The sequence below is a fragment of the Prionailurus bengalensis genome, chromosome D4 (assembly GCF_016509475.1).
Source record: "Prionailurus bengalensis isolate Pbe53 chromosome D4, Fcat_Pben_1.1_paternal_pri, whole genome shotgun sequence".
NCBI classification, from domain to species: Eukaryota; Metazoa; Chordata; class Mammalia; order Carnivora; family Felidae; genus Prionailurus; species Prionailurus bengalensis.
In genome coordinates, this window is record NC_057359.1 from 60,159,412 (window position 1) to 60,176,568 (window position 17,157).

Below are 17,157 nucleotides of genomic sequence, written 5' to 3' on the forward strand. Positions count from 1 at the left end.
TTTCACCAGACTGACCAGAGAGGAGGCCTCATCTGTAAAGCGGGGCTCATGGCCTAGCTTGTAGCCCCTGGTGGTGGAGGAAGAGACCATGTGTGTGACACCACCCCAGGAATTTCTGTGTGAGTGTTATCGTCCCAACTTAATGATAATTTTCTTGAGGGCCAGGAAATAACAATTTCTGTCTGTGCCACAAAGGGGCACCATGTCCTGCCCATACTAGGTTCTCAGTAAATAAGTGAATTGGGTTGTAGAAACTCAGCTCCAGAGAGGTATAGCAGCTTGCCCAAGGTCACACTGCAAGTCCTCAACCAATAGGATTTGTAACCAGATCCCCTGACTCCCATCCAGATGCTCCTTCTGCCATTGTACAGTGGCCCCAGCTTCCTGTGGACCTCAGGGACTGGAGATTCTCATGGGTTGGAAGCTACTAAGGAGGAAGGAAAGGCCCGGCCCAGGGAAGACAAGGCCGAGTCTGGCCCTGGGGCCTTCATGGGGTGTGTCCTGGGAAGCAGGCTGGGAACAGGTTGTAGGCTATGCAGTTACTCTCTTGAAATTCTTAAATTTATCTTTGGATTTGGATTTTTACGTGAAGTCCCATGGCCAACAGAGCATACACCAGGGCTTAGAGCCTTGGCCCACACGAGGTCCCACCTCCTGCTGCCTCTCTGCTTCCTGGGGACAGGTTCTTAGACTCCAGCTGCCTCACCTCCTGGAGCCCCCAGATCCCGCCAGCCTCCCCCTACTCCCCCTGCCCAGCTACCACTGGGGATCTCTAGTGCCTTCAGCTGGCAATTCTGCAGGACAAGGCTCTTGTCCACCCCGGGTCCAGGCACCTAGTGTCCCAACACAGAGGTCGGATACCCTCAGATAGCCCATTTCTGTGCGTTGGGGCAGCAGCCCAACTGTGGGAAGGGGAGATGCCTGGCTCAACTGTCTGGCCCCTCATCAGGCAGGGTGTGTGTGTCCTGCTTCGGGCGGGGGAGGGAATTGGCAGCTAGTGGACTTGGTGTGCCCGCTTTTTGTGTCACAGCACACGGGCACCTGTGTGATCAAGACATTGAATAATAAGTAAGAAAACACTATGACAGATCAAAAGCGAAGCTATGAGAAAAAAACAAAGCTTTGTATCTTGGTACCTTTAATGGCACTTTTTCCCTGATTTTGAACAGAGGACCTTACAGTCTTATTTTACACCGGACCCAGACCCAGCAAATTCGGGAGCCAGTCCTGCCTGGGAGGATCTCAGGGCAGGGCAGGGTGAGGGGTTAGGCATCATGCAGGCGCTCCCTGGGGAAGCAAGATGGCAGGGGATGTGGGCCTCAGAGGCTGCTCTCTGACTGGATCTCATCACAGGTGACAGCATGCCCCAAGGCACTCACTTCTTGCCCTGCAGGGGACACAGAACTGCAGGCATGAAGTGGCTGAGGTTTTATGAGCTGCAGAGGTCTCTGCATATTGCGTGGTTATTGGCGTGATTATTGCATCCCATTCTACGACCCTCTTTGAAACCTAACCATTGAAGAAATTAAACCCCCCACAGCTTCCATTACCTGCTGGTCGACCCCACCACACCCTACCTGGCAGTCCCCACCCCGCACCGATTGAGGGTTGGTTGGCTTTCTCCCCTTGTGGGTCACTGGCCTGGGATGGAATTCGCTTGTCTCCAGGCCTGTATCCCTGACTGACCTGCACTGATGGCACCCTCACCCTGAGCCGGGTCACAGCTGCATGCTGAGATGCAGAGCTGGTCAGAGAGTGCTCCTCCCCCCACCCAGGTTCCGGCCAGCAGGGGGCGGGGGGGGGGGAGTTGAGGGGTGTGGGAGAACAGAGTTCCCCCGCTAGGCAGGGCGGCACTGCTTCCTCAGTGCAGGGAGAGGCCAGCTACTCTAGTAATGAGGGGGGGATGCTTTGCTCTCTGGAGAGGCTGTGCCTCCAGGACTTAGCAGGGCTTCCAAGAGCGTGGAGGCCGGGAGAGGCTACTCCAGGTTGAGAGGACCTCCCGGAGGCCTGAAATGTCAGGGGTGCCTGGGGTGAGTGGTCTGGCAGAGCCAGAAAGGGAAGGCCTGGGCTGGATCAAAAGCGGAGGAGGCCCACAGGCCACCAGCTCTCCCATGGCCTCGAACTCCAGGCCAGAGTTTGCTATCTGTCATCATAATGGGGGCTACTGAAGGTGGCTTTCAGCTCGGGAGCAGCATCACATCTGCTTTTCATAAAGATCATTTAGAGGCTGAGTTGGGTGTGGACGGGAAAGTAGGGGAACTGAGGCAGGGAGACAGGCTTGGGGGGCCGTGGTGATAGCATAGATTTTAAAAAGGCAAGCCCCATAGGAAGGGAGAGAGGGGACAGACAGGATGTGAGAGAGGTAGGCTTCTAGTCACAAAGGACAACTAGAGTATGACTCCAATTGGGTGAAGTACCTGGAGTAGTCACATTCCTCAGGACAGAAATAGGGTGGCGGCTGCCAGGGCCTGGGGTGGACCGGAGGGCAGAATGAGGAGTTTGTGCTTAACGGGGACAGTTTCCGTTTGGGAAGATGTGCGTGTTCTGGAGCTGGACGGTGGTGATGGTGCACAGTGTGGCTGTGCTTAACTGTTTACTTAAAATAGGTTAAAATGGTAACCTATTTATGGTTAACACATTTTATGTTATGTGCATTTTATCACAATTTCAAAAAAAAAATGTAATGTGTAAAAAATAAGAGAGGAAAAGGGAGAGGCCGGCAGGCATGGGGACTTCCCAGAGTGAGGGGAGTGGGAAGGGAGTGTGCAGGCTGCCCCCACCCCCAGCCCGGTCTGCTGGCCTGGGTGACTGACAGGCTGCACAGGTGCAGGTGCGGACCCCCAGGGGGAGAGGGTGGTGGTGGCGAGGCAGGGGGACTCCAGAAGTGCCTGGCAGGAGCCTGGGCTGCAGAGACTGGCTGAGAGTCATCAGCTTATCGCTGGTAACCAACCCCACACAGGAGAAGATGAGAAGCCCCAGGGGAAGCGTGAGACGTGAGAAGAAGGCAGAACCCCCGGGATGGGTGGGCCGAGAAGGCCTCATCAGGGAGACTGAGAAGCAGGGGCAGAAAGGAAGGAGGGAAACTGAGAGTAGAGTCTGAGCTCTTGCTCTTGTGGAACTACAAGAAGAAGGGTTCATTCAAGACGCCTGAGTGCAGTGAGGGGAGTGTGTGGGAGAGAGGGTGGTCCTCCAAAGGATTGTGGGAGGATCGGGGTGGGGGTGGGTGGGTCTCATGGGAATCCAGCATGAGCTACAGCAATCCAGGCCTGAGGGAGCCGGGCACTTTCGGGGACACGGCGTTCTCCACCTCTCTCTCAGCCCTGTGAATTCGCCCTCCTCTGAGGACTCTTATTCCCCCAAATGTCTCTTCCCTCATGGCCTCAGCTTCCATGTGCTCATGGTGGTGTCCTCTCCTCACCCACAGCTTCCCCTGCCACCTGCCTCACTTTCTCCTTATGTCCCAGTTGAGTGCTGTTGTGGCTTGGATTGTATCCTCCCAAAACTCACACCTGTGAATAGGACATTATTTGGAAATAGGGTCTTTGCTGATGATCAAGTTGACATAAGGACATGAGGGCAGGCCCGAATCCAATATGATTGGTGTTCTCATATCAAGGGAACATGTGGACACAGACATGTACAGAACAGGGAGACCGTCCTCAAGGCTAGGAATGCCTGAGGCTCCCAGAGCTAGGGGAGAGACATGGAATGGATACTCCCACAGAGCTTTCAGAAGGAGCCATCCCTGCCAACACCTAGATTTTGAATTTTTAGCCTTCAGAACAGGGAGATAAACATTTCTGTTATTTAAGCCAGTCAGTCTGTGGTACTTTGTTAAGACAATGCCAGGAATTAATACAAATGACAGGAAATAAAAGCTCATTCACCCAACTCATCTTCTTCTTTTTTGTTCCAACCCACCTCATGGGTCATTGACTAGCCAATCAGTTTCTTGCCCTTGAGACAGGCACCCACTTTGTCCAATCAGCTGAGGGGAGGTGTCACATGATATAAAGCATGGCTGCCCCAGAGTGCCTCATGAAGGAGAGCAGTGGAACAGCTCTCTCAAGAGGAACAGGGGACCTCTCCGGTGCTTGTGTCCCTGAGGCCAAGGGGAGAGAGAGGTGCAGGCTTCAGTGATGAGGGATAGTGGCTTAAAATCTCTTTGATCAAAGTGTCTTCCAAAAGAGAAGGACATGAAAAGATGGGGTGTGAAGACTCAACTTTGTAAATCACCCTTTCTTCACCAATCATCAAGATGTTCACTGTGGCTGGAACAAGAAGACGGTATAACTGGAAAATATTCCTCTGAACTTGAGGCCCCGCCCTCCTGACCTCAGGGAAGTGCAGTCCATAAATCAAGATCCTGCTCCAGCGCCTCTTTCCAGAGTTTTCCCACGGGGACGGATGCTGGAAAAGCCATTAGCAGAAGTGACTGGACCCACTTCCCATGAAAGATTTAAAAGTGCATTTGGTACTCCAGGAACTTCCCCGCCTCAGAGCTTTCATTTCTGACGCTTCCTGATGGATGGCCTCAGCCCTTGACCCACTATTTTTCTACTCTCCAACCTGCTTAGTTGTATTTCCTGGCACGGCTTGTAAATTCTATTTTTTCATGTGGAGCAGTGGTTTAAGGCTTCTGCCGTTGAGAAGCAGGGTGGCCAGATGTGCTGCCAGAGTAATATATACACTAGATTTGGAAGAATTTTTTCAATGTGTTTTAAGTTTATTGAGCTGCCCTTTTATTTTTCTCACTGACTCTTACTGAGGATTCAATTTATAAAACAGGTAACAGGTGCTTCAGGTGGGCCATTCTGGGGGCTTCATCACCCCCCTTCCTGCTGGCCCCTCCCCTCTTGGGTTCCCAGTCCTCTGAGACCTGGTCCCATCTTTCCATTTTAAAGATAGGAAAACAAAGGATCCAAGAAGAGAAGGGACTTGCCCAAAGGCCCAAGGGCACTAGACCCAAACCCAGATGGGCTCATTCTCTACTAGCACACTTACCGGGCACAGGGCAAGGCAATCGGGACATTAAGACAAATAAGACATATGTCATTATCTTAGGGGAGTTACAGTCTGATGACAGTGCATGGGGGAGCAGGAGGGGGATGGGAAGGTGACCCCGGCAGGAGCGGCAGGGACAGCAGCAGCCTCATAATAATGACTAGTATGCTGAGCCTGCATTGACCACACTGCAGTCCCAGACTTTGCACCTTCTCTGCTTGTGTCCGCTTAATCCTCACACCCTGTGGAGGGAACGAGTACGGTTACCCTCTCACTGTACAGAGTGATGGTCAACTTTTTATTTTAGTAGCTGAGTCCCTTCTTTAAGGGAAGTCTGATATGGAGCCCCAAATAAATCAGGCAAAACCAGGGTGAGCCCCCTCACTTAGCCTTTCCTACTTAACCCCCGGCAGGGGCCCTGGAGGAGCCTGAGCTCTCCCTGAACACAGTTTAAAGACCGCCCATCTGATCCAATGTTTGGATGTCTCCAAGAGGGATAGGTTACCAGCAGAATTTCCCAGTCTGTAGTCTGCTTATGCTCATTTTACAGATGAGCAAACAGAGACCCAGAGGAAGGGAGGAAGGAACTCAGCAAGGGTCACCTGGGGAGTTAGTGCCACAACCAGGACTGCAACCAGAGTCTTATGAATCTCAGCCCTTTGTCCATCAGTAATATCTCTTTTATTAGGAAATGGAGGCCTTTTATTAACAGCTAGAAATACCATCTCTTCCAGCTGTATTTTAAAGCGGAGCTTACAGTGGGCTCTGTGAACGTGGTTTTCCCCTCCCTCTTACCCTGCCCTTCCCCACCTCCAGCTCCCCACATCACTGACATTAGGAGGAGAATCTTGCTTTGGAGAAGCCATTTCTGGGAGCCAAGTGGGTGAGTGTGGCTTGAAGCTGACAGCTTCATGGTTTACCTTAGGAGTCCTCTGTTCCTCTCAGCTTATTTCATGTAATGCCTCATCACCCCGTAATATTCACAGGACACTTGACATTAGAAAGGGCCTTTAAGTCCTCTGAAAAAGGATGTTGACTTCAACAGCACCTTGGAGTGTGCAAGTGGAACATTAACTTCCCTTCCCTGTGTGCACTAAGAGGGAGGCTCCTTCAGGAAAGTTAATGATTGCACCCCGCAGGGTGGCATCTCTGGAGGTGGCCTGCCACCCAACCCGTCCCTCTTCAGCGGGCCCCATGGTCGCCACCTACTTCTCTCTTCTGGCTCCTTCATGGCTCCTTTTCCTACTCTCCCTTGTCCTGACTCATCCCTTCTCCAGGCTCCATCCATGACTTTTTTCTAAGGATTATAGTGCATATCATCTAGGAAATGGGTCAGCTGGCAAATTGGGAAACTCCCAGGGCCCCAAACTTGTCCCAGCTCATCCTGTCCCCAAGTCCCTTCTTGTGTGAGTCTGAGTGGCCCAGAGGTGAGGCTAAGGCTGTTACCCAAACTTTGTTTCATGGGATCCCAATCCCAGGAGCAGTTCCTCAGACACATGGTTTCATGGTCAAAGACCAGAAAAATTCTGCTTATAACCTGTTTCTCCTGGAGACACCCAATGCGTGGAAGCATACCAAAATTTCTGAGAAATCCTGTGGTCTCAAATCCTGTGGAACTTTGTATGACACAAAATCTGTTTGAGAGCCAAAAAAAAAACGTGTTTTGCAGCTAGTTCAAAGGTGTCTCTGTGAGTTAGTTCTGGAAGCCTCTGAACCCTTCACTAGGGTCCCTTTCAGCCATAGATCCTCTCTTGGCTCCACTCAAGAAAAGCCAAATTAGGTTATTCTCTGAGAACATTCACGAAGGTTTTTTTTTTTTTTTCCATCTATACCAGAGCATTGTCAGCTGCTTGTGCTTTCTTTGGAAGTAAATAGAAATGAATCAAGGGGGACCCATTTATGGTCTGAACATTGCATTGGGGTCTGGGCAAAGGAAGACATCAGGCTAATCCAATCCATTCTTAGAGGAAAGGATGGCATTGGGGTTTTCTGTATTTGGAAATCAAGTCCTTTCTTATCAGGCTAGCTGTCATATTTCTCCTACAAATATGCTCACATGTGTACAAACTTACATTAATAACACACATCTCTCCTTTCTGAAATGGAGGCTTTATCTGTCAGCTTAGCGAACTTTGATTTTCCTTTAAGTACACAAATTGTTCTTAGTTAACAACTATTCCAGCTTTTGATTGGTTCATTGATTGTCTTTTCCTGGCTTTCATTTCTCTCTACCCTGGAAAATCCCATCAGTCATTTCATGGATGAGCCATGCTGTATGTGCGTGTGTGTGTGTGTGTTTGCGTAGGGGTCTAAAAACAAAAACTGCTGTGACAAAGGAGATACTGGTTGTATTTGTTTGCTGGGGCTACTGTAACAAAATCCCACAAACTGAGTGGCCTAAACAACACAAATTTGTTGTCTCAAATTTCTGGAGGCCAAAAATCCAAGATCCAGGTGTCAGCATGGTTGGTTCCTTCCAAGGCTGTGAGGGTCCATTGCAGACCTCTCCCTCCTCTTCTGGTGGTTCTCTGGCAGTCTTTGGCGTTCCTTGCTTCATTGGAAGCATCACCCTGATCTCTATCTTCACTCTCACATGGTGTTCTTCCTGCGTGTGTGTCCATCCAAATTTCCACTTTTCATAAGGACACCAGTCATGATGCATCGGGAGCTCATGCTTCTCTAGTATGACCTCATGTGAACTTAACTAATTATGTCTGCAAGGACTCTATTTCCAAGTCACATCACATTCTTCCTTGCAGTGTGGTGCTGGCGTATGGACGTACTGGGGGCTAGAACTTCAACATATGAACTGGGGAGCACACGATTCAACCCATAACACCAATCCTGGACACAGTAGTATATTCCATTCTGCAGAGTCTAAGGAAGCCCCGAGCTCCTGCCTCACTTTTTAGCCCATCAGCTTCAGAAAAGAGGGTTAACGGCTCAGCTTACGTAGGACAGGTAAGAACAGGCTTGAACACAGAGATGCTAGCACCTTCTGCAGCAAGCTGACATTTTCCAAGAGGAGAAGAGCCTAGGGTCTCCTTAGGGCTGTCTGGTGGGATAAACAAAGGCAGGTAGAACTGGAATCGGGTTCATTTCAATAAAACAAAACAAAACATTCCGTTGTTTGTGTGGCCCTGACTTGGGCCTTGGGGGTGTGGGGGGGGGATGCAGCAAACTGAGACCCTGCCCCTGGGGAAGCCACGGAAGATGGATGTGAGCTGAGTGGAGAGGTACAGACCCAACGCTAGGGCCATGATGAGCTTTGCTCAGTGAGGGGACACTGAGGCTTCACAGAGGAGGTGATATGGGAGCTAGGCTTGTCCTGTTATCAGTTTTAGCCAAGAGGGAGGACAGAGGGCGTAAGGCATATCAGGATACAAATGGTGGTTCTGGCACTTCCTGGTAGTGTGATTTGTGCGAGTCACTCAACCTCTCTGAGCTGTATGTCCTCATCTGTAAAATGAGGAGGACAGCAGATACCTACCTCAGAGGTTAAATTAGAAAATTCTTGGGGCACCTGGGTGGCTCAGTTGGTTGAGCCTCCGACTCCTGATTTCTGCTCAGATCATGATCTCAGGGTCTGGGGATCGAGCCCCATGTCAGGCTTAATGCTTCAGATTCTCTCTCTCTCCCTCCTCTCTCCACCTCTCTCTCCCCTCCACTGCCCTTCTCCCCCACTCGCTCTCTCTCTAAAATAAAAAATTTTTAAAAAGAAAAAAAAATCCTTACAAAGTGCTTGATGTAGGGCTTGGATATGGCAGTAAAAGTTAACTGTTATTGCTGGCTGCTTTTTGTGAGGATCGATTGAGATGTTACAGGTGAAGGACCCGCATGCAGCAGGTGTTGAGTTGATACCCCTTCCCTTACACAATCAGCTTTGGCAGAGCTTCCAGCATTCATGTTTTCCATCAGAGCATGAGGTGAAGGGTGGGGGGTTGTACAGAAAGTATTTGAACTGCTTGAAGAAGAGTTGAGTTTTCAGGCACTCATAAGCCATTTCCAATCACCTATTTATTCGGAATTAATGGCCGGGCCAGTGCAACCAGTTACAATTTATTCATTCACATGCCATCAGGGTTTTTACCTTGCACAGTTTTATTGGAGAATTAATCCAACTTAGTGCAGCATTCCACTCTACTAGTTATCATCCTGATGATTCATAGAACACGCCGAGCCACCGTATAAATGACAAGCATTGATTTGGTCTGAGAGAGAAAATCCAAGAATGATCTTCCTAAGATTTTTCTCTTTCTGGCAGGTCATAGATCTCAGAAACTCAGAAGACAAGCACACATTCTCTTACAATGTCATACAGAAGAGAACTAGAGAAATACCGTGACCTGGATGAAGATGAAATCCTCAGAGCCCTAACAGAGGAAGAACTCAGGACCCTGGAAAATGAGCTGGATGAGCTGGACCCTGATGTGAGTAGGCACTAAAGGGGACAGTCATCGCAGGTACAGGGGCAGCAAACTTTACCACCTGGTGGGGAGGGACAGGTGCAGACTTCTTATAGCTACCACTTCCTGTTTCCTTTGATGACAATGACACTGGAATAACACTGCCCTTGCAGGTGTGTGTGTGTGTGTTGGTTAGGGTTTTCTAGAGCGACAGAATCAATAGGATGTATATTCATATAGGAAGAGATTTATTATGAGGAATCAGCTCACACAATTATGGAGGCTGACAAGTCCCAAGATCTGCAGGCACCAAGCTGGAAGTCCAGGAGGGCTGGCAATGTGGTTCCAGCCTGGGTCCAAAGGCCTGGAGAACCAGCAGAGCTGATGGTATAGTTTCAGTCTGAAGGCCGGCAGGCTCAAGACCCATCAGGAAGAGCCCACGTTTGAGTTTGAGTCTGCAGGCAGGAGAAAAATCAATTACCCAGCTCGACACAGGAAATTCCCTCCTGTTCCTGGGAGGGTCAGGGTTTTTTTTGTTCCATTTAGAACTTCAACTGATTGGATGGGGCCCACCCAAATTAGGGAAGCCAATCTGTTCTACTAAAGTTTACTAATTCAAATGTTACTGTCATATAGAAACATCCTTGAAAATGTTTAACCAAATATGTGGGCACCCCGTTGCCCTGTCAAGTTGACACATAAAATTAACTATCACAGTCTACTCTTTGCAACTCCATACACCTCTCCTTAAATAGTATTTCTCTCCTTATAAAGATAGTAACAAGGTCATAATTCTGCCTAACATGATACAACTAATTATTCCATGTACAACCTCCTAGAAGAGGAGCTAAAGTCTTTGAGTGATTCCATCCTTGACATCCCACAAGTTAAGTACTATGGTATAAAAATAACAATACTTAAAATACGACAGTATAAAATCAATACCTCTTATGTTACACTGTAAGAGAATAAGAGAGGGAAAAAAACCAAAGATATTTGCTTAACACATGCACGTTCAAAGCAAAATAAGGAGGAAACACTCGTGACAATTTTAGTTCTTGTTTCTCTAACTGGTCACATGGTTGTAGCTGGTATTTATAACTACCTTCTTCCACTCCCCCTTCTGTATTCCCTCTGCCTTTAGCAAGCACCTAGTTGGGCATGATTCTCTGCCTGGTTGGATGACTCAAACCTTCATTCCTGAAGGGTCTGGACCGTTAGCGGCCTTGCTTGGATTGGGTTGTTGTAGTTTTCCGTTGACTTCAATCACAGGACCTGGTAACAGTAAGAAGGCCCTAAGTAATCTCTATATTGCAGACAAACGCTTCCTTACCTCCGCTGTGGGGCAGTAGTCCAGTTCCCCCCTGCTAATCAACATCAGTCACCGCAGCCAGTACAGAAACTCCTTCTCCACTTATTGATTCAGTGGCATGAGGAGCCCAGAGTGGCCAGGGGGCAGACTTAACTTCCAGTCCAATGGCATCATTATTGTGTCTCCTGGTGGAAGCATTCCTCCCTTTGGAACTAAGGCCTCTAGGCCAGAAGAGCACAGGGTCACAGGAACAGGAAGAAAAAATTTTGCCAGTGGGTCACCAGCGGTAATAGTAAGGGGTGTCACTGCCATTTCTACCCTTGATTCCTGGACCCGTGAATCCTGGCTAGGGGAGAAACAGCACCATATAATTGGACGCTGTTTCAAACCAGATACAATCTTCTGGAGAACCTTGCCCCAGCCCTACAAGGTACTGCTACCTGGTTGGCACTGCAATGAAGTCTGCAAAAGCCAATTCCACCATTCTATCCAGCTGGTTGTGTTAGGGTAGTAGGAAACATGTGTCATGGAATGAGTTAACAGAGAAATCAAGTACTAGAAGAGCCCCTTTCACTTGTGGAATATGTTTTTATCATTGCATTTCATGCTTGGCACATTTGAGGAGTGTGTTTAATGCTCAGAATTTGCCTCTGCAGTCAGGATGACAGTCACAAGCGGCAGGAGGCTCCCTGATCAAGCTTGTGGTTTGGCCAGCCACCTCGAAGCCATGAGCAGGGCAGAGAAAGGGATTCCCAGGTGGCCTACTAGACAGGGGCCTTCGTCCTCTATTTACCCCCAAGTACCCAGGTCAATGCTCAGCCCAGAGAAAGTAGATAATGAATAGTATTGAATTAACTGAATTTTCCATTTCATATATTTATATATTTTTTTAACTAAAAATTTCAGGGGTGCCTGGGTGGCTCAGTCAGTTAAACCTCTGACTCTTGGTCTCGGCTCACGTCATGATCTCATGGTTTGTGAGATTGAGCCCCACATCGGACTCTGTACTGACAGCCCAGACTCTGCTTGGGATTCTCTCTCCCTCTCTCTCTGTGCCTGTCCCTTGCTTGTGTTCTCTCTCTCTCTCTCTCTCTCTCTCTCTCTCCCTCTCTCTCAGTAAATAAACATCAAGAAAAAATGGAACATTTCAGTGCTTGCTTCAGCAGCACATATATATACTAACACTGGAATAACCCAGAGAAGATTAGCATGGCCCCTGAGTAAGGATGACACACACATTCGTAAAACATTCTGTATTAAAAAAAAAAATAGTGGGGGGGCGCCTGGGTGGCGCAGTCGGTTAAGCGTCCGACTTCAGCCAGGTCACGATCTCGCGGTCCGTGAGTTCGAGCCCCGCGTCGGGCTCTGGGCTGATGGCTCGGAGCCTGGAGCCTGTTTCCGATTCTGTGTCTCCCTCTCTCTCTGCCCCTCCCCCGTTCATGCTCTGTCTCTCTCTGTCCCAAAAATAAATAAACGTTGAAAAAAAATTTTTTTAAAAATAGTGGAATGTTTCACACCTTTTTTTTAAACCTGTCATTGTTCAACTGTGGTTTAACAGTGATCCATAAAGAAAAGAACACTACTATACCATTTCACTAGCCCTCAAGTAATCACAGCTAGTGTAGGGGGAGTGTAGGTTAGCAGGAGAAACACAAGAGGTTAGATGTCACAGTTCCAGCCCTGGCCCTGGCTCTTTCTCTCCGTGTGACCTTGGGCTAGTTGCTGTCCTTCCCTAGGCCTCAGTGTCCCCCAGCCATGAAATAATGGAGTTGGTTGTTCCCTTCAGGGCTAAGCTGCCCTGAGCTTATAACCTCGTCTTATCTCCAGATTCAATTAAATGTCATATTTCTAGAAAACCCAGATTCCTACTCTAGGGTCCCTGGGTCCCAGGCCCCATAGAATGACAGATCTCTCTTGCTATTCATGACTTCCCCTTGTGCAGCCACGGACGGTTCCTCTGATGAGACTGCTCTAGGGGACTGGGAGGAAGTGTTGGTGCGAGAGGCTTAGGTCTCCTCTTCCCTCCCCTGCACCCCCGCTCCCCAGAAGCCTGGGCTTTGGGAGAAACGAGTGCTCTAGGCAAGGAATAAGCAAGCTTCCAGCTCTATTGCTGTGAGATTATTCTGTTGTAATTTGATCCGAGACCACTGTCACATAGGATTATATGAATGAACAGCTTTAAAAAGTGAGAACAAAAGGAGGGTGTAGCTACTTTCATCAACTCAGTAAACATGGCTTAGTTACCTGTCAGGTGCCAGGCCCTGTGCTGGCCACCACCACGGGAGCCTGGCAGGGACTCTGCCCTTCAGTGCTCAGCCCACTCAGGCTGGGAGTGCAGGCATGATACACATGTCCTAAATGGACCCAGACAGGGAGCTCAGGGAAAGGACTGGTTCTTACTGGCGGAAGGCTCCACAGAGCAGATGATTGATGCACTGGGCCCTGGGGTTTTTCTGAGTCAAGAATAAAAACAAAGAATTTTAGGCCAATTGGAAGCCATGAGCAAAGTCTCATGTGCAGAAGGTAATTGGGGATGGTAACTAGAATCTCAGTGCAGTTTGTGTAGGGGGTTAGATGAACTTGGAAGGAGGTTTAGGCTGGATAATGGTGGAGGGAGGGGGATTGCAGGCCAGCCAAAGAGTTTTGACTTTTCTCCGTAGGCCTGAGGAATCTTTGAGGGGCAGTGACTTGGTGAGCTTGCTGGTTCCAGGAGCTCTGAGAACCAATGACCAGAGCAGGTGCCAGTGAGATGGGGGAAAGGTGGAAGGCCCAGCAGGTGGTGGGAGAGTTCCTTTCTGAAGATAAGGAAGGGCTCTGCCCTTCTCTGCAACTTCCCACCGTGTTGTAGAATGTTTCTGTTCCTGGGGCAGAGAAGTGCAGGCTCCCAGAGGCCCCGCAAGGCCTGCTGCCTCCGGCCTTCTCTGGCTGTTGGAGTTGCTCCGAGCCCCCGGGTGGAGATGGGGTTAGATGAGGCTGTGTCTGCAAGTCAGGTAGGTGATGCCAAGGGTCGGAGCCAAGCATCAGACCCGAGCAGGGGAGGGGGTGGGTAGAAGAGCCCTTTCAGAACTGGGGGCGTGGGCCCTAAGGTCTGCTTGAGCCCCAGCTGGGAGCTCTGTTTCACCTCTAACCTGGCAAAGAGTTCTGCCAATCACCCCACCCAAATTCAAAGTCTTTGGCCTCAGCAGCAAATTCCCAGAGCCCCTGTGCTTCTCACACAGCCAGCTTCCCCCAGCCCTCTGCCCAGAAGGTCAATAAGAAGGTAGGTGCCCCCTGGAGGGATGGAGAGCCCGGGACCCAGAAAGCTAACTTACCCAGGTCATGGGACCAGGGCGTGGAGACTCAGATTCCAGGCAGGCTTCAGGTGCTCACACAACTTCCACTCTGGCAGGAGGAAAGTAAATGCGCATTTGGATTTGGAGGAGGGTTGAGCAATCAGAGACCTGTGATTCTCATACCATTGTGGTTTCAAAATGGACATTTTCAAAGACCCCTTTCTCTCTAAGTTCAAGGACAAGGAAAGAGAAGTCAGAAAGAGGATAGGAGGTAACGGAGGCCAGTGGGTTTTTTTGTCCCAGCCACACAATTGGCCCCTTCATGGAGATGTCTCTGTTACCTGATTTGCAAGTCAGTGTGTGACTTTTGAAGAGATCTAGTGGGCCTCCCTACTTTCTGAGAGTGCAAACATTCCAGCTCGGTTTCACCCACCCTTGGCCCGAGTTCTGAGGTCAGCATGGGGAGAGGCCAAAGGTATGCAGACCAGGAGAGGCCTCGGAGCCAGGCACCTGGGAGGGGCATAGGGACAGGAGAGTCCATGTCCCCAGCTTTCAGAGCAGGAGCTGACCGAGAGAGGGGAAGGAGGTTGCTCTAGGTCACATGTCCAACAGAACCAGACCAGGCCCCAGGTCCACTGCCCTGTCTGTTGCATGCTCTATGGCTTGCGTTTTCATTTCTGTTTAACACATGCTTGTATGGCAATTTCTGCACACAGGCAGCATTCTGGGCACTTTGAAAATATTAATTCATCCAACCATCATCATAATCCTGTGATGCAGGCATTTTCCAGATGAGAAAACTGAGGGGTGAAGTAAATCGCCTAAGGTCCCACATCTAGGCAGTGGATGAGCCATGATGTGGTTCTGAGAGCCCCTGTGAAGCTTCATGGGTGTCTCAGGAAGATAGTTTGAGCCACAGATGTGCTCTGGTTTTGTAACTGGGGAGAGTGCTGTATGGCAGACCATCCTCCTTTCTTCCTGGATGCAACCTGCAGTGCGGTCCAGGTTCAGTCCTGGCTCTGCTCCCAACTCAGGCAGGCGCTTTCCCTCTCCAGGGCTCAGTTTCCCTATCTGTGAAAGGGATGCAGTCAGCCTAGGTGCCTTCAGACATCCCCTCCGGCTCTAACCAGCTATGATTTTATGAGCTATTGCTGGCAATCTTGTTACCTGAATTCAGCTGACGCTTCAGAGGGTTAGGTTTTCAGTGATGCAATTGTTAAGCCCCGGTGTCACGTGACAGGGTAGAGTACTCGGAGTTGGAAGGCAGCTTTGTTTGCAGCAGAGGGTTCCAAGCCTGTGCGCATGAAAAAAAAAAGAAAAAAAAAAGTCCCTGAAACTTTCTATCTCTCACTCTGTGGCCTGGAAAAACTCGAGCTTATCATGAGATTGCTGCACTCGGACTCCCGAGGGAGAGGAATGCTCCTTGTGCTAAAAGTATCCACTGTTGACTGATTCCCCAAGAGGATCTGCCCTTTCTCTCTCTCTCTGGAGTTAAGTGGATGCTGCTCTGAGGCTGAGCCAACTCCTTGGTTCAGATCGCCTTTGCACCAGGCAGTGGGGAAAATGGGCAACACACAGAAACATTCAAGAATGACAGGTCACGCTGTGACTTGTGCCAGGACCAGTGTGCAAGCTCTTATGGGATCAATAGCTGGCTAACATTTCCTGGTTGTGCCACGGGCAGAGCTTTGCATAGCTGATCTCCTTCATTCCTCTGAGAGGATCCGTCATGGGCATCATTTTAAAGATGGGGAAACTGAGGCCCAGAGAGATGAAATAATCTGCCCAGGATGCAACACAGATAGTGCTGGGATTCCAGCCCACAGTCCTGAGCAATTAGCCTGTGCTGTTGACCACAGCCTCCTAGGAGCACATGTGGGATGGGGCCGCCCAGGGGGTAGAGGGGGGAGTTGCCAGCAGGTTGTTTTTTCCAATACGATTTCCTTTGAAGTTGTGTTAGTTTCTCCATCAATACTAATCTTTAAAAAAAGAAAGAAAAATACCATCAAGGTAAAGAGTTTATTTGTAAATATTGCTTGATAATGAAGCTTTGGGGAAAAGGAAGACTTTTTCTTAAGTGTCTCAGTAAAAGGATTAAAATATTAGCAAGAGGGAAGTTGGTAGAGCTAATCCCAACCTTATAAAGAAATCGAGTTCTATGAGTTGGTTTTGAAGTCAGCCATCGGGACTCCATGGCATGTTATAGCCACAGAAACAACAGTGGAAAGCTACAGTCCCCCTGCAGGGCCCGAAATAATAATAGTAATGATAATGGTAATAATAGCTATTTTCTCTGTTGAGGCGAGATCTTCTTTACCTGCCAGGCACTGTGCTAAGTGTTTTATGGGCATCATCTCATAAAATTGCTACAAGGATCCTGTGAGATTGGTCCTTCAAGGTTGGGGTTGAAACCATCCTACGAAGAGAAATAGATGCCCAGAATCACACAACTGGTAGGCTACAGGCCAAGTTCAGGCAGACCTCTTTCTCTTAGTCCACAATATGCATCAAGAGCTCTGAGAACAAGGGGCCACGAACTGCAGGAAGAAATGATGAAAGAGAAAACTTCGAACTGCGGAATCTCAGAGCTGGAAGGACCCTTAGAAACCCTCTAACCCTCCCTCCCCCGCCCCTTGCATAAAGGTACATGATGCAGGGAAAGAAACCCACATTTATGGCGTCCCTCCCGGACACATGTCATTCATTCACTTGGTGCTTTATGCATTTCATTGACTCCTCATACCAACCCTATGAGGTAAGTGGTAATATTGACATTTTAATGATGAAAAAACAACAACAAAACCCCTGAAGCCCAAAGAGGACAGAGGTCTTATTCAAGGTCACACAGCAAGTCAGCCACAGACCTAGGATGAGAACTTGGGACTTCCTGTCACATCACTCTACTTCCCATCAGACTCCACAAAATCATAAAATCCTCCCTACTCATGCCCCAAATGGCACCCAGTAAGCCAGAGGACACTCTTGGCCATGCAGGAAGCAGCCAAGTTTGGTCCACAGGGCTATGGTTCTCCCTTGTAACACAAACCAGCAGAATTGCAAGCCCAGGACAGAAGTAAACAGTTGAAATGGAAAGAAATAAATCTCTGCTCTAAAAATAGGCACACATCCTTAGAAACACTGCCGGCCATGCACAGAACCAAGG

The 17,157-nt window shown here is 49.1% G+C and overlaps 1 protein-coding gene and 1 non-coding gene across 3 annotated transcripts in view; both read left to right on the top strand.

Moving 5' to 3' along the window:
• Positions 1 to 17,157, top strand: part of TMOD1 (tropomodulin 1) — an 87,590-nt gene that overhangs the window by 11,448 nt on the left and 58,985 nt on the right. Inside the window, exons 1-2 of one of the 2 annotated variants that reach the window (XM_043567466.1) lie at positions 7,946 to 7,965; positions 9,269 to 9,434. In XM_043567466.1, the coding sequence (XP_043423401.1) occupies positions 9,315 to 9,434 (120 nt within the window). In that variant the 5' untranslated portion in view covers positions 7,946 to 7,965; positions 9,269 to 9,314. Of the gene's footprint in view, positions 1 to 7,945; positions 7,966 to 9,268; positions 9,435 to 17,157 lie in introns of those variants that run through there. The other variant, XM_043567465.1, reaches the window with a different exon arrangement.
• On the top strand, positions 11,873 to 11,983 carry LOC122475484. Its single transcript, XR_006295184.1, has one exon. It is a non-coding gene; the product is annotated as a U6 spliceosomal RNA (small nuclear RNA).